This window comes from Salmo trutta, chromosome 14, assembly GCF_901001165.1.
Source record: "Salmo trutta chromosome 14, fSalTru1.1, whole genome shotgun sequence".
NCBI lineage: Eukaryota > Metazoa > Chordata > Actinopteri > Salmoniformes > Salmonidae > Salmo > Salmo trutta.
In genome coordinates this window covers 66,861,899-66,883,790 of record NC_042970.1, presented here as the reverse complement: position 1 = coordinate 66,883,790, position 21,892 = coordinate 66,861,899, and the positions used below count along the sequence as shown (strand labels likewise).

The 21,892-nt window shown below is 44.1% G+C and overlaps 1 protein-coding gene across 2 annotated transcripts; it reads right to left on the bottom strand.

The window, feature by feature from the left end:
- Positions 1 to 1,961: 1,961 nt before the first annotated feature.
- Positions 1,962 to 21,567, bottom strand: LOC115208730 (dual specificity mitogen-activated protein kinase kinase 7). 2 transcript variants are annotated; one of them, XM_029777050.1, is made up of 12 exons: positions 21,131 to 21,567; positions 16,761 to 16,808; positions 12,628 to 12,775; positions 12,387 to 12,453; positions 12,067 to 12,180; positions 10,480 to 10,599; positions 10,257 to 10,364; positions 9,862 to 10,041; positions 9,561 to 9,641; positions 8,521 to 8,663; positions 8,318 to 8,363; positions 1,962 to 8,087 (listed from the first exon to the last, which is right to left on the bottom strand). In XM_029777050.1, exons 1-12 carry the CDS (start codon positions 21,252 to 21,254, stop codon positions 7,947 to 7,949), a joined length of 1,320 nt encoding a protein of 439 aa, XP_029632910.1. In that variant the 5' UTR covers positions 21,255 to 21,567; the 3' UTR covers positions 1,962 to 7,946. The 2 variants fall into 2 exon arrangements, with proteins under 2 accessions (XP_029632910.1, XP_029632911.1); XM_029777051.1 differs by lacking the exon at positions 16,761 to 16,808.
- Between the last annotated feature and the right edge of the window lie 325 nt (positions 21,568 to 21,892).

The window sequence follows — 21,892 nt, the reverse complement described above, 5'->3', positions numbered from 1 at the left end:
CAGCATTATTTTCACATAATTTCAACCCCAAAAAATGGATAATGTTGAATGTGATGTATGTTCTGAGACTCCGCTGATTACATCAACGAGATAACCACCTCCATCACTGGCTTCATTAGGAAATGCATCAGCGATGTTGGCCCACATGTTCGCTATCCCCTCCTCTCTTCTCCAGACCATTTCCGGAGACCTTCTCCCCTACCTCACCTCGCTCATCAACTCATCCTTGACCGCTGGCTACGTCCCTTCCGTCTTCAAGAGAGCGAGAATGCCCAGTTTCAAGACTGGGCATTCAACGGAGACTGCTCTTCTCTGTGTCACGGAGGCTCTCCGCACTGCTAAAGCTAACTCTCTCTCCTCTGCTCTCATCCTTCTAGACCTATCTGCTGCCTTTGATACTGTGAACCATCAGATCCTCCTCTCCACCCTCTCCGAGCTGGGCATCTCCGGCGCGGCCCACGCTTGGATTGCGTCCTACCTGACAGGTCGCTCCTACCAGGTGGCGTGGCGAGAATCTGTCTCCGCACCACGTGCTCTCATCACTGGTGTCCCCCAGGGCTCTGTTCTAGGCCCTCTCCTATTCTCACTATACACCAAGTCACTTGGCTCTGTCATATCCTCACATGGTCTCTCCTATCATTGCTATGCAGACGACACACAATTAATCTTCTCCTTTCCCCCTTCTGATAACCAGGTGGCGAATCGCATCTCTGCATGTCTGGCAGACATATCAGTGTGGATGACGGATCACCACCTCAAGCTGAACCTCGGCAAGACGGCGCTGCCCTTCCTCCCGGGGAAGGACTGCCCGTTCCATGATCTCGCCATCACGGTTGACAACTCCCTTGTGTCCTCCTCCCAGAGTGCTAAGAACCTTGGCGTGACCCTGGACAACACCCTGTCGTTCTCCACTAACATCAAGGCTGTGAGGGGAACGGCACCTCCGTACCTTCAGGCTCTGATCAGGCCCTACACCCAAACAAGGGCACTGCGTTCATCCACCTCTGGCCTGCTCGCCTCCCTACCTCTGAGGAAGCACAGTTCCCGCTCAGCCCAGTCAAAACTGTTCGCTGCTCTGGCACCCCAATGGTGGAACAAGCTCCCTCACGATGCCAGGACAGCGGAGTCAATCACCACCTTCCGGAGACACCTGAAACCCCACCTCTTTAAGGAATACCTGGGATAGGATAAAGTAATCCTTCTAACCCCCCCCCCTTTAAAAGATTTAGATGCACTATTGTAAAGTGGTTGTTCTACTGGATATTATAGGTGAATGCACCAATTTGTAAGTCGCTCTGGATAAGAGCGTCTGCTAAATGACTTAAATGTAAATGTAAATGTAATGCAGCTGTATTGACCCTCTGCGTAGAATAAACATGGTTTAAGCTTTCGTAGTGTCCGGTGAGTTTTTACTCTCAGAATTAGAACCTAACAAAGATGCATGCATCTGAGAGAATGTCTGACGATGATAAGAATGACGTAATGAAGTACAAGGCCATTATCAAAAAGGTGGGGGAAAAGTATGAAATAGACCCAGCTATCATCTGTGGCATCATCTCAAGAGTCCAGAGGTGGGAGAGCAATACTAGACAAGAATGGCTGGGGGGACCATGGAAAGTCCTTTGGGCTTATGCAGATAGGCACTCAGAGTATAATTAATTGAAGTCGTTGATTGGCCAAAGAATTCTAGTCACTTGGGTCGTATTCATAAGGGCAGGCAGCACAAAGCATTTCGGAAAAGAAAAAAAAGGCAGCTTTCTTATTGGACAAATCCAGGTAGTCCCTCTGTTTTCTTCTGCTTGGTGCATAATGAATACATCCGTGGTGTCCAAGGTATGAATCTATTTGTAGGACTCCTACTGAAAATACAACAATATGCTTAAGCTTTATAAAAACTAACATTGTTTGAGTCATAAGAGGCAGGCAGGCTTCAGGCAATAAGGACTCATGTAACACATCTCTGCAACTTTTCTTTTCTTTATTTGATTTGTCTCCAAAAAAATCCTGAGGTATTCACAATATAATGGCATTTATTCTGTTTGAAATACAGGAAATTAAACGGAAAATGAAAAGACAGCGAAAAGCAGAGTGAGACAGTAGCTGTGTAGATTGATACAACCGTCAGAACAAACCCTTTGAGTTATACATACAAACAAAAAGCCATGGAATTGCAATGGAGATGGAAAAAGTACACAATTTTCCACTTTCAAATCGAGCAAGTCATGCAATACTGCATTTAGAAACCCTAGGGAACAAGCAAATTATTCGTTACCAACATTTTAAAAACGGTTTCCACCTCGCTACAAGAGTGCAGGTTAAATACGAGCCAATCAGTCCACTTCGGAATAGACAACTATTACTTCAGTCATAGTATGCGTAAAACGTTGACTGCTAGTCTGTTTCAGAAGGATAATTCATTACTTGTGTAAAACCAATCCAAGTTTCAAACAGTAGGAGCTAACTTAAGTGGTTGTTAGCATAGCACTTTCTTTAATACCACCCATGTTGTAAATGTTAAGATATAAAACCATAACCTCTGTTTGGCTTGACTGAGCAGGATTTCAATTAAATGAGTGCACACACACTAAAGTACACAAACATGAAGCCAGACATCCTACAGCTCAGCCAAGCCAGTACTAAAAGAGCATACAGCATCTAGACTTTAATAAACCACTCCATTATAATAGCAATGTTTCCTGTGGGTTAGTGTGGTTTGATATTTGGCTTTTGTATCAACGGCAAGGCCAATGACAGACAATTCTCATTACCATGTGTGTCTTGTTTGGCTTAAAATATATATAAAAACAGACTAATAAATAAATAGTGAAAATACATATACATTGTTGAAATCAGTTTTTTTCTGCCAGTCGCAGGTCTGGGATTGGTCAAACTGGACGTCTGCAACCCGAAAGAGCTCCCAACCCGACTCAAAAGCTGTCCAAGTGCAAACGCCATTCATGACTATTTCAGCATTAATAAGACGCTCTCTCATTGGCTTCGTCTCAAATGGCACCCCATTCCCGATGTAGTGCACTACTTTAGGTGCACCATTTTGGGAATAGGGTGACATTTCAAATGTAGTCAAATTAGTTTGACCATACAGCTTAATACAGCATCAGAGAACCACAAAAACAAAGTGGGACTTCTGGGTAGAAATAAAAAAATAAAATGGCACGAAAGATTTAAACCGAGAAACATCAATCGTTATATTTTGATCATTGAAAGAAATAAAACAAATTCAGTTAAGAGGATATCGGAGGACCAAGGGTTTCACAGCGACACAGCGTGAAGTGGCTAAACGGAGCAGTGAACGTGATCGCTCCGCTTTGCGAGAAAAAGACAACTTTGACCCCGGCGTTCCGGAACGACAGAAAGAAGACTTCTCCAACTACACTGTCACACCCTTGCCATCTCAACCACTCTCTAGGATCATCTGGAAATGTATTTATTCAATTTGGTGTCATCTTTTCCCTGAATATAATAAAAGTTGTAAAAATGTTTCTTTTTAAATGGACGAAAAAGGTAAATAATAATCATAGACTTTTGGTAGACAAAACACTTCCAAGACACAGACCTTGCCCTCCATCCATCCTCACAGCTAATTGAATGAAAGACACACGGCACATTTAAGAACAGACAACAAAAAAAAATTACAAAAATGGTCTGTTGCTAAGATCTACACAAATGACAACTCATTCTCGCCATGAAACCAACTAAACGACAATACAAGTAAAAATGTATATTGCAAATAGCAGATTGAAAACAAGTCAAGAGAACATAAAGGCAAAAGTGTCTTTTCCTAAGTAAACAATTAAACATTTGGCAAAAAAAGAATATGTAAAAAAATTATAAATAAAGATAGTTGTGCCCCCCCCCCCAAACATAATCTAAAATCAATAGCAGTTACATCAGCGACAATAACATGCAATTGATATACTTACAGCATTGGACTAGCAACTCCCAAACCCCATTTAACCCACCCCAAAAACTACAACCCTACGGCCCCAACCCCAATACAATCCTTAAATAGTCAGCTCACTCAAAAACACGTCTCTCACTTTACTCATTTTCCCTCTGGACTAGCTGAAGGCATGATTTCAACCGTACTAGGGAGAAGATCTCATATTGGTCACCAAGTCCAGTTTCATCACCATATGTTTATATACAGGAGGACTCCCTAACGTACAGCAAGCTGACGGATTTGAATGACTGCATAGTGAAAATGATATTTGGTTTTACTTACAGATGGGGCGATGACACACCCTCCCACCCCCAAGGTACAGCGCAGCAGCAGACTACTACGTGCATCCAAAATGGCACCTTAGTCACTACATTGTGCACTACTTTTGACCAGGGGTCTTATGAGCCCTGGTGATAAAGTAATGCACAACATATGGTGTGATTTCAGATGCACCCTACCAGAGTACATCTTTAACAGCGCTGGCTTTGCCACTGCCTGCTAAGAACACACAAAGCCACTAAACGGCAGTCAATCATCACCACTGTGGACATACTGTCTATAGCCTACATTTGGTGTGTGTGTGTGTGGCGCGCCACCGCTGTCCTTGGCAATGGGTTAGAATTAGTATTCAAACTTTTTTAAAAATTATTATACATTTTACGAACACACACTAAAAACACCCAAGTCATTCGGTTATGGACTAAACCAACAACAACAAAAAGTTCCTGTTGTTTTCAGAAAGGTGAAGAGTGGCACAGTCACCTGTCAGGTGTTTTCAAACCACGTGTGTGTGCTTATAAACAGACAACAGCAAAACAAAAGAGAAAGTTGACAGTGGGAGACTGGGTCTGACACAGCACTGGACAGCCAAGACTGGGGGAATAGAGTGCACTTTCTAGTGATTTTGGACAACCCAAGAGGTAGAGAGCATGTAAATAGTACTAATAGAAATACATAGTCAGTATTTTAAAACTTTGTTTTAGCAAGTGGGCCAGGCAGCCTAGATTATATAATAATGTGTCTGTCATTACTACCTGATTGCCTATAGAACCAAAATCAAAGAGCCATGGTTCAAAGTAAGTACATGATGATTTGTGGCGGGGCAAAGACAAACATAACGCAAAGAACCAACACTGTTCTCTATTCCACAACGATAAGAGAACCATGTATATTCTACCTGCAACACAGCCAATCTCCTGAACTCTCCCAAGACTTGGTGATGGTGAGCAGTGGCTTATTACAGTACCAGTTTACACAGTAAATAGGTCTGTCTGGCTGAGTGGGTGTGATTGCTGTGCCCAGGCTTTGTCAGAGTACAAGTCTCTCCCTGTATTCTACACACACAGGCATTGCTACCCCTAAAGCACCCCCTTCCCCTATCCCTCACTAGCTACAGAGAAACTCTGAATATATCGTAGTCCTAGTAATCAATTAGAATATCAATAACTCGTTTTCGTTGATGACACCTTTGGTGTGTAACGTCAAGGGTTGAGCTTCCAGGAGGCCCACGGACAGACAGACGGTCAGGTAGACAGACCATTTTAAATCAGGGTGACCCTAGACTACAATGTCCAAGATCAGGGAGCAAAAGGTCAAGGTTCACAGGTCAGGACGGACAGACGGACACTCCTTCACTAATAACGACTAGACTTTGCGGTGCTGTAGTGCGATATAATTGTGACTACAACATACTATTACATTGTTAGATACAGGTGAGGTGTAAATCTGTGTGGATTAGTTTAGTGACGTTAACCTATGCTACTCATCTATAGGTTTAGCTCTCTGTCAGTGTTCCCTCACACCATCAGACATGCTTTTCTGTATTTGGTAACTGTAAAGACATTGCATTACTTCACTTATTTGGTTTAAAAAGATAAGTATTTGTCCTTTGGGGGACAATTATCAACAGCAGAGTCTAAAGCAAAAATTTAGCAGCAGTAGTAGCAATGTAATAAATAATTAAATATTTTTTGAAAGATACAATAATGAATAGAACAGCAAACAATCAAAACAAATCCTAATTCACTCCCTAAAAATCATAATTGGTATATTGGTGCAACACCATTGAAAGCTTTTACAATGTCCAGCTAGCTTTAGCATCTGATCCATTGCCTGCCTATGGCTGAATTCAGGGCTCCAAAATCTCTTTCCTTACATCTCTCCGTTATCAAAACACTCACTTTTCTGCTCAGTCACTCTCCCTCACTAGCTCAAGACGGCCCTTAACTTTCTGTCGTGTACCCCTCTTGACCTTCTGTCTCACTTTCTTATCCTTCTCTTCCTCCGCTCCTTTTCACCTCATCCTTTCATCCCAAATACTTTTTAATCCAACTCTTTCCTCCCCTTTCCTCATCTTGCTTCTCCCTAGCTCTTCTTCTGCACATATTCATAGTCGACGTTTCCGGTTCCCTCTCTCCATTTCTCTGACATACCGTTGATCTCCCTCTCCTATCGTGTCTGTGTCTAGCATAGGATTTGGCTTGGTGTGTGTTGGGGAAGTTTGATCCCAGATCTGTCAGTGCCATCTTGCAAACTCCTAATGCTAGGGGGGGGGGGGGGTAGTCTTCTCTACCTGGCTTTGGCTCTGGCCCTGCAGGAGGGGAGGCAACAGTCAGAGGGCCTTGTGTGACACCCTCAACCGACAGCTACCACCTTTGGTTTGACAAAACTGTGGAGCCTCTAAAAGATGGAACAGCAGAAAGAATGAAAGAAAGATGAGAGGGTGAGTGTCTGAGTGCCATTGAGAAAGAGCAGAGAGGGTTGAAATGCCCCACAGCCAAAAATATGTTATTGTATTATTTGTAAAGGGCAAGCTCCTGTCTCTTGACAAAAATAACTCACGCCTCCCCTCCAAACAGTTTTCTTTTGTAACACTTCTCTTCAACAATAAGCAACACTGCTTTAAATCTCATCTACCTGGCAGTACAGTTTCCCTGACTGAGTTTCACCACAGCAGCTGGGGTAAATGCAGTAAACCAAGTCCGATAAAAGGCAGACTTTTGTTGTCCTCTCCTCATCCTTTTCTCCTCCTCTGTATCCCTCCACCTATTATCCAGTTCCACTCAAAACCATCCTGAACTGAAAATAAATACAAAACACCTTTTCTACAGAGCTACGCATAACCCTACTTTTTTCGTATTTTTTTGCAGTTTTTCTCAATTCAAAGCTGCTAGAACACGTACTTGTTGATATTCTCTCTAAGCATTTGAATCAAAGTTGATGTTTGTCATCTATAGTATTTTCAAAACTATGGTTAAAAACCAGACTGAATCCAGACTGAAACAAATACAGCGGGTCTAGTTGGTCTGTTAGAGCTACAGTGGGACAGCTATATGCCATCCATAATAGTGAGCGTACACTTGTGTCTTAGTACACACACACAACCTGTTGAAGAGTAAGTATAGAAATAAAACACCCGGCTGAATATTGCACTGAACCTTCCACTTCTGAGCCTAGCCATCACTGCGGATGAAACTGGGCCTCTGGGCTTGCCGTAGGGACTTTTACATTGTCTTAACACGACATGATGTAGCAGAAATTAGCTCCAGTGTGTATTGACTACTCTGTTGTCAGACCCCGTAGCTATGACTAGGGCCTGAGCTGGAACTGAACAAGATTATACAGGCGCGTGAGATATGACTAGTGAGTGAGTAGTATTTCTGTATGTGTTTAACCACAAATGCATTTACAGTATCACTACTGTACGTCAGTATCTAATGGATGGAAAAGTGAGCATGCATTAGAGTAACCTACAGTATGTGCCGAGGTGTTCACGATGATAATGTACATGTGCTGATATGACTTCTGATGACACCTAACTACAGTGTGAAGCTCTACTCTCCCGCGTGTCTGTCTGTCCTGATCCAGACTCAATCAGTCAATCAATCAATTCACCGAGCCAGTCTGTCTGTCTAGGGTTATAGGCCTACTCCGTGTCTCCGTCCCTCTCCGGGGTCTCCCGGCTGCAGGCTCCAGTAGCCGGGGGCTACCTGCTGAACAGCGAGTGGAGCTGGTGCTGGCTGTAACATTGGCTGCTGCGCGGCGACTCAGTGCGCTCCATCACCGCCTGGAACCAGCCCGCCACGTCCACTACCAGCACCTCATAGCGCCGAATGAAACTGTGCTCCTGGGGGAGGGGGAGACAGAGGGATAACAATGAGAGGGAGGGGAAGGGCAGAAGAGAGTAGAGTTAGAACACTGCGTCCATTCACTTTCTCTAATGTACAGATTTTTTATTCTACTAAACATTTAATTTAGACAACATTCTTCCCTTTGTCTCCTTCTTGTAATCCCTAATAACGATTTAGAGTGGTGGTGGTTAATCAGTGTGTGAAGAGCTGGAGAGGAGAGACTTACGAGCAGCTTGTGGTATTTTGGCCTTTTTCTGTGATCCTTTGTGAGGCTGTGGAAAGAGGCAGTCAATGACGTAAAAATGGACAAAAAGCACTTGATATTACTTAGCAACTGTACTGTCAGTAGAGACTGGTTTTGAGAGCAGTAAGACTGCAGAAATATATAATAAACTCTCTCAATGAGTCACACAGTGTGTTTTGTCTCACCAGTCTTTGACGAAGGACTGGAAGTCGAGGGAAAAGTCCATGCTGAGGGGGAGCGAGGGAGGGTCTTCCTGCAGCACTTTGGTCAGGACCTCAAAGTCAGTCTTGCAGTTCTTATAGGGGAACTGTCCTGTGGCCAGCTCCACCTGCAGGCCAAGGTGACACATTACAGCGTTAAGGCCAGTTTATACTTGGTCTAACAACATGTCTGTAGACAATTAGAATGCGACAAGTGTCGCTGGTCAAAACGACTTTTACATTTATACTACAGTGGAATGTCTGTAGCCCATCGCTGTGACTGTCAGTTTTCTTGTTGCGACTGCCGCCATGTCCGTTGTTGTGGTTACCAGACTGCCACAGCAGCCAGACCAAATCCTTTTGTGAGTTGATGTATGAGTCCTAAAATTCTCAGATACAATGACCAACAAATTTCGTCACACTGTGGCAGGAAGTTATTTTCTGTACGTATACCATTACCTTGTAAATAACGGTGTTGAGTTTATTTTCATTATTATAGGAATAAAAAGTGGCTAAAGTTAAGACGTTGTTAGCTATACTCTGGTCATTATTTGAACTGGCTAACGAACCAAAACATTGTTTAGAAAATTGCTTTTAGTTGCCTGGCTTGCTAGGTTGACATTTACTGAATTCACTTTTAAAAACAGATAATTTACTGCCCTTAAAATAGAGAAGGAATGCTATTTTGAGCACCGGATTGCTGACATCGTTGTGTGTTTATACTTTTCCATAATGACAAGTTTGATGTCGGGCAACAATAGAAGATGTGAAAAGCTGGATGGGTGTAAACAACATGGCGGAAAGTCCACCAAGCCTACCAAAAGGCTTGATGGAGCAATTATCATATTGCTTACACCCATGTTGATCCTTTCAGATGGATGACAGGACATTGAGAAGTGTCAAAGCGTAGAAGGTAGGTAAAGCTCTCAACTTTTGGCCAGTGCCACGTACGAAGGCACAGGACTGACCAAAAGAAGTGCACTACATAGGGAATAGGGTGTGATGTAGTAGTGTAGGTGTTTTACCAGAGAGATGCCCAGGCTCCAGACGTCTGCTCGGATGTCATAGTCAGGCTTGCTGGGATCTGGGGGGTCTATTCTCTCAGGCTGGGGACACAAACAGGCTTGGGTTAGGGGGAAACTGCATTTGTTATACCAATACACAGGGAAATTAAAAACATTTACAGAGGACAGCAGAATTCAGCATTTTTATGTGCAACCCAGGTGGAAAAATAGTGGTGCTTTAAAATGGCAGCCTTCACTTCGGTAGGTTAAACATGGTAGAGTGTAATGGTAGTGTGTGTGTGTGTCCACCAAGGTGACTCACAGCCATGTAGGCAGCACAGCCGGCGCTGCGGGTCTTGGCCTTGGAGTCGACGAGTCGTCCGCTGATGCCAAAGTCACACAGCTTGATCTGGCCCTTGTTGTCCAACAGAATGTTGGAGGGCTTCACATCCCGGTGGATCACACCATGCTTTTCCTTCAGGTACAGCAGAGCCGACACGATCTGTAGACACACAAAGGGTAACACACTACTACATTGAAGAGAAGGTGAACAAACCTTTTACGGGATGGGGTCAATTCCATTTGAACTAAATTCAGGAGACGAACTGAACATAAAGAATCCTAATTGAAAATGAAGGGCAATTTCTTATTCAGAACTTGAGTTTCTGTTCAAAGCCTGAATTGAGGGTATAAGAGAGCAAGAGATAATAGACTCACTGCCACAGTCATCTTGCCCAGGATGCGTTCAGGGATGGGCCCCTGGATCCTCTTCTTGAGTTTCTCAGCACACGTCCCCATCAGCTCCATTGCGATGAACACATCCGTCTGAGGACCAATCACAGTCAGTCACATAACATTGGCATTTTAAACAGAACAGTGAAACTGCTACAATATGGTCTAAATGGTGTGACATACAAAATTATCTGTGCGTGTGACTCACGTTGGTAACTATGGCGCCGTAGCACTGGATGATGTAAGGGCAGTCGTGGCTCTTCAGCACAACATCCAGATCCATCAGAATCCTCTTGTTCTCGTCCTTGTTTCCTGTCCGGCGCATTTGCTGGTGACACACACACAATAAATCAGTGATCAATATTCAACGTTGATATTTTAGTTGAGGGAGAACTTCAAGCGACTGGATGGCATCACTAATTTACAACGCCGCCCACCCCGCACACCTGTCTAGCACTTAACCATTAGCCAATCACATACTGCCGGTTTCCCGGACACCGATTAGGACTAATCCTACACTAAAAAGGAGATTTAAAGGGGATTATCCACTATAAGTGCTTCATGGTCCAATCTGTCTGGGTAACCATAATAACCTACCTCACTACAGAATATCAGCTGTTTCCAGCATCTTACCTCCACAGCCCCATCCAAACCAAAACGATCCCCCCTCGCATCCAAACCTATTCCCCCCCCATCCAAATAGTCACCAGATGGTGAAAAGTGAAACTGTATATGATTAGAAAGATAGAGGTAGGCCTATGTATTTTAACAGAACACACTGATTATAATGTTTATAACAGCCAGTTAAGGCTGAAAAAGACAATAGCATTCTACATATTAAATTGCATCGCTATAATAGATCATTTACAGCTCCAGTGTCTGCCATCATCCCTGTAGGCCATGTTGTTTGTGCTTGTAACCATAACTGTGTATACCAAGAATAAGCATTGTAAGCAACTCCCCATAGACTAGTAGTGACTGACTTCCTAATAGTTAAACAGTTAAGATAAACGGGGGGGGGGGTATTTAACAATGCTTAATTGTAGCGGTGACGATACAGTATAATTACTATCATTGTGTGAGGATAAACCATGGAAGCCAAAGCCCAGAGAGAAACCGATAGAAAAAAAGAACAGTGATACTGAACTGACAAACAGCCCAGGGCTGCCTCCAACAGTTATATCCTCTGGCCAAATCGGCTGCTATGGAATTATGTGTTCTGCCACAGTAGGAAAAACCAATGCTATGGCAATAGAACATCCACACAGCACTTGCATAACAGAATAGGCCTAACATTTCGAGCTGCTGCCCTCTGGAAGGCGATTAAGGGTCCCACTGTTCAGCAAGAATAGGAGCAAGGCTAGTTTCATGCCACTAGGCTATCGAACAGTGGGATATATGGCAGATGCAGGCCCGAATCACAGTCAGACAGTAGGCCGCAGAGACTTTGAATATGTGAAAACGTGTACTAACGTTCCAGTTCTGTACTGCATGTAATATGTTGTGTTTGTATGCTGACACCACTAAATTAATATCCATCTAAATGGACAATAAAGTATAGTGTATCGTAAGTGTCAAACTGCAACAAGACAATGCATCCAGGACAACAGAAACAGAGCAGAGGCCGGATGGACAGACTTTTCCATCCTCAAGACATGAGGTGCTAATAATGAAAGTGAAGTGACCCCCTGCCAGACAATGTAACGCGCTTCCAGACTGCCTGTTTAAAATGCAATCCGGTACTATTGTATATTGTCTTAATGCCAACAAGCTGTGGTTGGAGGACAAGGCTTACTTTGACGGCGATGACGTGGCCCGTCTTCTTGAAGCGCACTTTGAACACCTGACCGCACGTGCCGCTGCCGATCTCCCCCTCGCTGATCAAGTCACTGACCTCGGCTGGGTACCGCTGAGAAGGGGAACAGACGACGAGTCACAACATGTCAATGACAAACATACATGGCATAAGTAGCATAATGTACTACAGTACCCATAATGCTCTGTGTATGATATCCAGTTATAATGGTGTCTCCTTGTCAATACAGCACATTATTTTAATGAGTAGAGAGAAATACAAAAAACAAAATAACTTCAGGCAATGATATAGTCCCTTACCTGGCCGTCGATCTTTAGGTAGCCTGTCTGTTTCATGATCTCCTGCAGCTTCTGGTCTATCTCCGCACTAAGGGGACACGGCACAGACACACAAAAAGGTTAGGTGTGTCATTTGACGAATGTGTGTGTGTGTGTGAATGGAAGAGTCTTTTTTTTTTTACTTTCTGTATCCCTTTCCAGAACATGAATGCTCCGTGTGCATCTGCTTCATGCATGCGTGTGTATACTCCGTTTGTCTTACTTCTCCAGGCTCTTCACCAGGCCGTACTGTGGCGTGGGCAGGTTGAGCATGTGTCGCGGGCGGCTGGGGTAGGAATGGTGCTGGGGTGAGCTCTCAGAGGACGAAGAGCGACTCCCCCCTCCGTCGTTAGCCAGGGGCAGCTGAAGAGCTGGGGGGGAGCAGGAGAGGAGGATCATAAAGAAGGGAAGGTAAAAGAAGACAGGCTGTCCTTTATTAGCCTGGGGCCAGTCTGTTTTAGACCGTTTCTGCTTTAGGAAACTTGTCGTCGTCTGACACCCAGGCTAGTGTTAAAGTAATCAATTCCACTCTTCTTTCCTCATCTCTCATCTTAATGATCATTGATCTTACAGCATTGAAGAGGGCAGCGTTGTAGTGGAATTGATCTTGCTCTTTGACCAAACAGTGACACAGAGAAAGACCTAAGGAAAGGAAGCCAAATAGCATTGGAGCACTGGGATTCTGCTAACTCCCTGTCACTGACGGGCTATTCAAAATACACTGACAGTTACAGGTCTACAGTGCATTCAGAAAGTATTCAGACCCCTTGACTTTTTCACATTATGTTACAGCCTTATTCTAAAATTGATTAAATAAACAATTTTCCTTCATCTACACAATGACAAAGCGAAAACAGGTTGACATTTTTACAAATTTATTTAAAAAAATAACAGAAATACCTTATTTACATAAGTATTCAGACCCTTTGCTATGAGATTCAAAATTGAGCTCAGGTGCATCCTGTTTCCATTAATCATCCTTGAGATGTTTCCACATCTTGATTAGAGTCCACCTGTGGTAAATTCAATTGATTGGACATGATTTGGAAAGGCACACACCTGTCTATATAAAAGTCCCACAGCAGACAGTGCATGTCAGAGCAAAAACCATGCCCTGAGGTCGAAGGAATTTTCTGTAGAGCTCCGAGACAGGATTATGTCAAGGCACAGATCTGGGGAAGGGTACGAAAAAATGTCTGCATTATTGAAGGTCCCGAAAAACACAGCGGCCTTCATCATTCTTAAATGGAAGTAGTTTGGAACCACCAAGACTCTTCCTAGAGCTGGCTGCCCAGCCAAACTGAGCAATCGGGCCTTGGTCAGGGAGGTGATCAAGAACCTGATGGTCACTGACAGAGCTCCAGAGTTCCTCTGTGGAGATGGGAGAACCTTCCAGAAAAACAACCATCTCTGCAGCACTCCACCTTTATGGTAGAGTAGCCAGACGGAAGCCAATTCTCAGTAAAAGGCACATGACAGCCTGCTTGGAGTTTGCCAAAATGCACTTAAAGGACTCTCAGAGAAACAAGATGCTCTGGTCTGATGAGACAGAGATTGGACTCTTTGGCCTAAATGCCAAGCGTCACGTCTGGAGGAAACCTTGCACCATCCATTCGTTGAAGCATGGTGGTGGCAGCATCATGCTGTGGGGATGTTTTTCAGCGGCAGGGACTGGGAAACTAGTCAGGATCAACGGAAAGATGAATGGAGCAAAGTGCAGCGAGATCCTTAACACACAGTCAAGACAACGCAGGAGTGACTTCTGGACAAGTCTCTGAATGTCCTTGAGTGGCCCGGCCAGAGCCTGGATTTGAACCCGATCGAACATCTCTGGAGAGACCCGAAAGTAGCTGTGCAGCAACGCTCCCCATCCAACTTGAAAGAGCTTTGACAGGATCTGCAGAGAAGAACGAGAGAAACTCCCCAAATACATGTGTGCCAAGCTTGTAGCGTCATATCCAAGAAGACTCGAGGCTGTAATTGCTGCCAAAGGTGCTTCAACAAAGTCCTGAGTAAACTGTCTGAAAATGTACATGAAATGTGATATCAGCAATTTTTTTTATTGCAAAAAAAAAAAAAAAAAACAGTTCTTGCTTTGTCATTACGGGGTATTGTGTAGATTGAAGAAAAACAACATTTTAGAATAAGGCTAACGTAACAAAATGTGGAAAAAGTGAAGGGGTCTGAATACTTTCTGAATGCACTGTATAGGTTGGCTTATAAAATTCAGTGTCATTCTACTTCAAGGTCTCACCCATTGCCTCTCAATTTGTACACATTTAGTGCACTATGGGCCTTGGTCAAAAGTAGTGCACGATAAGGGGAAATGGTACCATTTGGGACTTCATGTTTCTATTCAGAATTCGAAAGGAGTGAATGAAAGCAGTCCATGGTCAATTTGACCTTGATGGACAGACAGAGCAGGGCAGTGTAAGTAGAACGATATCAGTTCAGTCTCCAACAGAGGTCGGCTGTGAATGTCTATAGACCACAATACAAACACTTCGACAAGACATTCCTCAAGTATTAGCAATAGCAAGACAACCCTTAGCCTGTATATTAGCAAAGCATAGGTAAACAACTTCAATTGAACTTGAAGACTTGTTTAATCGATCCAGTTTTACTTCATAATTTGACACAAAGGCAAAAAGTGTTATTGTTCAAGGAGACAACACTTCAAAGGGATATAGACAGGGTGAGCACTGAGCAGTGGAGACCAGCTACGAGAGTAGTGTTAGCTTTGACCCGCCATGCAACCACAGAAACAGACCATGCATTCAGACTGCTGCTCAGTCAGTATCTAGCTAGCAGCACCACCAAATGGAGTGGACCCTCGGCCGCAGAACATTGGAGCTCTCAGTGATTTCTGACCTCAGAGACCACCACGAAGAGGACATGGAGAGGACTCCAAAATCCCCCCCAACCCTCAGTTCAGACCGTTCAATGTATTTTCTTCAGATGAAATCAATTCATATATGTTTTATACACTGTGTGAAGAGCGCACCATTCCTAATCTGTGAATGGGGCCATTTGACAAAGGGCATCTTTGGAGCCTTTTGTTTGTTTGAGGTTTTCAAAGCAACGAGGTAGTGTTGAGCAGTTTTTTTAAATGCCTTTTCAAGAGAAAAATGCACCAATGCCAGGCAGTAGCTTTTAATCCTGGTTCAATCACCTGCAGCCAGGACCTGCTCACTGGAGAGAATCGGTTAGTGGGGGTTAGTAGTGGACTCAGGCAATTCTTGGTTTGGCAAAGACCAGACAGTCCTCCACACAGCTAGATCCAGACAGACACAGACACACACACACACACACACACACACAGCAGCCACTTAGGCACCTCTGGCAATTGACAGTGCCACTGCAAGGGGGATGCCAGGAGACCAGGAGAGAATACTTAGTGTTCTTTGTGCGCCAACTATCTGACCCTGAGAAAGAGAGCATGGAAGAAACAGACCGACAGACGCACAACAAGACAGACAGAAATTGACCTGTTAGACAGCCTGAACTGCAGAGCAAAGAGAATGCCAGCTTGGACACAGACCCAGCCTGGATGGAAGACATGACAGACAAACAGACAGACTGAAGGACAAGTCTTCAGACATGAAGAGGAAGAGGTGGTCAGATTTGGCAACAGCAGCACTCCTGCAGACCAACCGGTGGTGGGATGCTGGATTAGACTGTGTAATAAAAACCGTGCAGGAAGCCACATGCACCGTGTCTCTGCATCCAGCAAAACAGGGGTTAATAATATCCTCACACACACGCAGACCCAGGCATACACACTCACTGCACTGCCCTGCCACTGGCATTCACACACAGAGAAGAAGGGATGGAAAGATGGAGGGAGAATGAGATTAGAGTGCAGGTGAGAGTGGCGACCAACTGGGGATATAGTGCAAATGGCCACTTGGAGAAAAAAACGGGTCAGAATAGTCTTTGAATATTTTAGGGTGTGCTGTACACAATTGAGGGCTAAATATAAATTTTACACAACAATAGCCTTAGCCTATTACACATATTTTGTGAGAGGAGAATACATTGGCTGTGTGTTGTGTACTGCAATTAATTTAGGCCTACATTCAAATCTAAGGATAATGTATACGCGCTGGTAAGATATCATTCAGGCCAGTCATTCATGTTTGGTGAAACCATCTGAAGAATGTATGAAGTTACTAGCGTCGTTCTGTTCTGAGCTGCTGAGGATGAAATGTTCCCTTGCTGTTGAATAGGAGTAGTGACATGGAGACGGGGAGAGATAGGAGAGTAAGGGGAGGGATAAAGAATGGATTGTGAGAAAGAGAGGGAAGGATGGAGGGTGCAGTGGCAGAGAGAGAGAGAGCGATGATTGAATGATACCTGCACGCTGGGAAGGAGCTGGAGCAGGACTGAGCTGGATCACGATGACTGGACAGAGGAGAGAAAATACACACGTACACATTACTGCACTGTTCAGTGCCAAGTACTCACTCACACATACCCTGTCTAACACCCACAGAGACTCACCAATAGACTACCACACACATACCAATGAACTACAACCCCATACTAACAAACACACACAAAACAAAATGAAGGAAGGTTCAAATCAAGAGCACCTCAGATACACCAGTTGATATGCTATGTGTGCGAAAAAAATAAAAAAAATAAACACTAGCACCTCAAAGATAAGAGGGAGGCATTACCACACCATCTTTGCCTTCCCATGCCGTTAGCTTTCCAATGAGGCTGGTTGTAAAGCAAACCCCACTGGATCATTCATGTCAGATTTGATGGGGATAATAAGTGAGAAGAAAACACATCAAATACCTTGATTGAAAAGTATAGAAATTGACCTCAGGACAACACCACCACTATCAGCATAGGGTTGAGTACCCATATCACCACATTACACTGAACGTGGCTGGCATTGAATGGTGCAAGATGAAATTCACCCATAAGCATTGGGCAGGAGTCTGTTTGAAATGTTTGACCTTCATATCGGCTGATCCTAAATCAGGGCTGTTGGGATATAATTCCACATTGTGCATTTTGGTGGCTTAGCTGGCAAAGTCTCTAGCTAACCAGTTATATTATGCCCAAACATTCTGCCAGATGTGTTGGTCTACATTATGACCAAAACATTATCTGCCAAAGATGTTCAAGACTGCCGAAATAAAGAAATATCCATCATGTCCAAAATATGAGAACAGCATTCACGCAAAACAAATTACGGCTTATCAGACATTTTATCTTTATTTAACCCGGTAGGCTAGTTGAGAAAAAGTTCTCATTTGCAACTGCGACCTGGCCAAGATAAAGCATAGCAATTCGACACATACTACAACAGTTACACATGGAATAAACAAAACATACAGTCAATAATACAGTAGAACAAAAGAAAACAAAAAGTCTATATACAGTGAGTACAAATTAGGTAAGTTAAGGCAATAAATAGGCCATGGTGGCAAAGTAATTACAATATAGCAATTAAACACTGGAATGGTAGATGTGCAGAAGATGAATGTGCAAGTAGAGATACTGGGGTGCAAAGGAGCAAGATGAATAAATAAATACAGTATGGGGATGAGGTAGGTAGATAGCCCATCTGTAAACAGCCCAGCTATGTACAGGTGCAGTGATCTGCTGACAGCTGGTGCTTAAAGCTTGTGAGGGAGATTTGAGTCTCTAGCTTCAGTGATGTTTGTAGTTCGTTCCAGTCATTGGCAGCAGAGAACTGGAAGGAAAGACGACCAAAGGAGGAATTGGCTTTGGGGGTGACCAGTGAGATATACCTGCTGGAGCGCGTGCTACGAGTGGGTGCTGCTATGGTGACCAGTGAGCTGAGATAAGGCGGGGCTTTACCAAGCAGAGACTTGTAGATAACCTGTAGCCAGTGGGTTTGACGACGAGTATGAAGCGAGGGCCAACCAACGAGAGAGTACAGGTCGCAATGGTGGGTAGTGTATGGGGCTTTGGTGACAAAACGGATGGCACTGTGATAGACTGCATCCAGTTTGTTGAGTAGAGTGTTGGAGGCTATTTTATAGATGACATCACCGAAGTCGAGGATCGGTAGGATGGTCAGTTTTACGGGGGTATGTTTGGCAGCATGAGTGAAGATGCTTTGTTGCGATATAGGAAGCCGATTCTAGATTTAATTTTGTATTGGAGATGCTTAATGTGAGTCTGGAAGGAGAATTTACAATCTAACCAGACACCCAGGTATTTGTTGTTGTCCACATATTCTAAGTCAGAGCCGTCCACAGTAGTGATGCTGGACGGGCGAGCAGGTGAAGGCAGTGATCGATTGAATAGCATGCATTTAGTTTTACTTGCGTTTAAGAGCAGTTGGAGGCCACGGAAGGAGAGTTGTATGGCAATGAAGCTCGTCTGGAGGTTAGTTAACAGTGTCCAAAGAGGGGCCAGAAGTATACAGAATGGTGTTGTCTGCGTAGAGGTGGATCAGAGAATCACCAGCAGCAAGAGCAACATCATTGATGTATACAGAGAAGAGTCGGCCCGAGAATTGAACCCTGTGGCACACCCATAGAGACTGCCAGAGGTCCGGACAACAGGCCCTCTGATTTGACACACTGAACTCTACCAGAGAAGTAGTTGGTGAACCAGGCGAGGCAATCATTTGAGAAACCAAGGCTGTCGAGTCTGCCAATAAGAATGTGGTGATTGACAGAGTCGAAAGCCTTGGCCAGGTCGATGAATACGGCTGCACAGTAATGTCTCTTATCGATGGTGGTTATGATGTCGTTTAGGACCTTGAGCGTGGCTGAGGTGCACCCATAACCAGCTCTGAAACCAGATTGCATAGTGGAGAAGGTACGGTGGGATTCAAAATGGTCGGTAATCTGTTTGTTAACTTGGCTTTCGAAGACCTTAGAAAGACAGGGTAGGATAGATATAGGTCTGTAGCAGTTTGGATCTAGAGTGTCACCCCCTTTGAAGAGGGGGATGACCGCAGCAGCTTTCCAATCTTTGGGAATCTCAGACGATACGAAAGAGGTTGAACAGGCTAGTAATAAGGGTTGCAACAATTTCGGCAGATCATTTTAGAAACAGAGGGTCCAGATTGTCTAGCCCGGCTGATTTGTATGGGTCCAGATTTTGCAGCTCTTTCAGAACATCAGATATCTGGATTTGGGTGAAGGAGAAATGGTGGGGGCTTTGGCGGGTTGCTGTGGAGGGTGCTGGGCAGTTGACCGGGGTAGGGGTAGCCAGGTGGAAAGCATGGCCAGCCGTAGAGAAATGCTTACTGAAATTCTCAATTATAGTGGATTTATCGGTGGTAACAGTGTTTCCTAGCCTCAGAGCAGTGGGCAGCTGGGAGGAGGTGCTCTTATTCTCCATGGACTTTAGTGTCCCAGAACTTTTTTGAGTTAGCACTACAGGATACAAATTTCTGTTTGAAAAAGCTAGCCTTAGCTTTCCTAACTGCCTGTGTATATTTGTTCCTAACTTCCCTGAAAAGTTGCATATCACGGGGGCTATTCGATGCTAATGCAGAACGCCACAGGATGTTTTTGTGCTGCTCAAGGGCAGACGGGTCTGGAGTGAACCAAGGACTATTCCTAGTTCTACATTTTTTGAGTGGGGCATGCTTATTTAAGATGGTGAGGAAGGCACTTTTAAAGAATAGCCAGGCATCATCTACTGACGGGATGAGGTCAATGTCATTCCAGGATACCCCGGCCAGGTCGATTAGAAAGGCCTGCTCGCAGAAGTGTTTCAGGGAGCGTTTGACAGCGATGAGGGGTGGTCGTTTGGTCGCAGACCCATTACAGATGCAGGCAATGAGGCAGTGATTGCTGAGATCTTGATTGAAAACAGCAGAGGTGTATTTGGAGGGCGAGTTAGTTAGGATGACGTCTATGAGGGTGCCCGTGTTTACGGATTTGTACCTGGTAGGTTCATTGATCATTTGTGTGAAATTGAGGGCATCAAGTTTAGATTGTAGGATGGCCGAGGTGTTAAGCATGTCCCAGTTTAGGTCACCTAGTAACACGAACTCAGAAGATAAATTGGTTTAGAAAATGGAAACACCGACAAGATAACAGCTGTTGTTTAGTGTTGTAGTTACTAACACCACAATACTCGTGCAATTTTTGGACGTGACAAGAGCCACTTTCAGGGGTAGGTAGCTTGCTAGCTATCTTGAACGTTAGTTGCGTGAACAAACTTGTCAGCTATAACTGGCAAGCTGCGTTAGCTTAACTGGCTACTAACAACATTGACTCGGTCAAAATCATACTGGGAGTTTCGCTAGAAATGTATACACACACACACGCCATGTCTGCTTAATGAACCATATTAGACCAGATATACATGTCAAATACTGAAGACAGCTAATTGTTCCGTGCCGAGAAATTAACAACAAATTGTCTGACGGATGGATGATAAGGCCTGCTAGAGCTAGCTGCTAGCCAGCAGTTGATAGGACAGAACCAAGACACAGTTCGGGATTTAAATTTAGTTGTTTCTGTTACAACGTTGCACTGATATCAAATGCTGGTTTACATAGTTTCAAAAAGTTTGTGATATGTTATATACGTGCTCACGCATGACACCTCTGGGCAGGGAAACGTCCCGAGCTGGGGTATTTGTTTATCCATTTAGCTTGTTAGCATGTTAACTAACAGCAGCAGCATATCCCTATTACACCCCCTCTCTCTGCCTCTCCTTTCGTTTATTTTCCCTGTCCTCTCTCCGTTACCGACTCCCCCACGGATACTCACTTGGCCTCGGACGTGAACGTTGTGGACTCATGTCGATATTGAGGTCAATTCTTCTACGAGCTTCTTTATTTTCTTGCTTTAGTTTCTCCTCGATTCTGGAGAGTCTCTGTTCCAGCGACGACATCTTGAAAAACTGAACACTATCGAAGATGATATATTATATTTGAGTAGATAACCGAGTGACCACTTTAACGATGGAAATATATGCCCTCAATGATTGAAGGCAGGCGCGATCAGGTGGGACCATTCTAGCCAATGAGAGGGCATATACGAGTGTTAACAAGCACAACTAAGTAGTTTTTCTCAAAGTTGCCAGAATGCCACGTTCATCCACTTATATCAATATATGTGTAATAGCCTAAACATTACGAAACTTCTATTCGATCAAATAAGCCTAACGTAAATCAACTTCCGACACCCTCATATACCTCCGTACAGAAAAAGGGCTTATCTCACTCGGACAGATTTTGGGCGGAGTAAATCCTCTCGCTTCGCCTCTTCCTCTTTGGCACCATCGAGCGTAGACTCCCTCTCTTGTGGACTATACAGGCAGGGACGGCTGATGTCCCAATGCCCTCCCTGTTTGAAACAATCTCAGGTCACACATTTCCATTGGAAATTGGCTTGCTTGCATGTTTGGAATAGCATGTTGTAAAACTTTGTCAAGCTTTGGGGCCATAGAACTCATTGACACAATGTAATCAATTAAAGTATGCATGTCAGTTTATCATGCAAATACATATACTATTTTCCCAAATTAGC

Excerpts from the sequence above, each read along its gene's own strand:
- LOC115208730 (XM_029777050.1), bottom strand. The coding sequence starts at position 21,254 with ATGTCGTCGCTGGAACAGAGACTCTCCAGAATCGAGGAGAAACTAAAG. Across the intron at positions 12,454-12,627 it reads CTGGTGAAGAGCCTGGAGAA|TGCGGAGATAGACCAGAAGC; the intron begins GTAAGACAAACG and ends GTGTCCCCTTAG. Across the intron at positions 9,642-9,861 it reads GCTGTGCTGCCTACATGGCT|CCTGAGAGAATAGACCCCCC; the intron begins GTGAGTCACCTT and ends TTGTGTCCCCAG.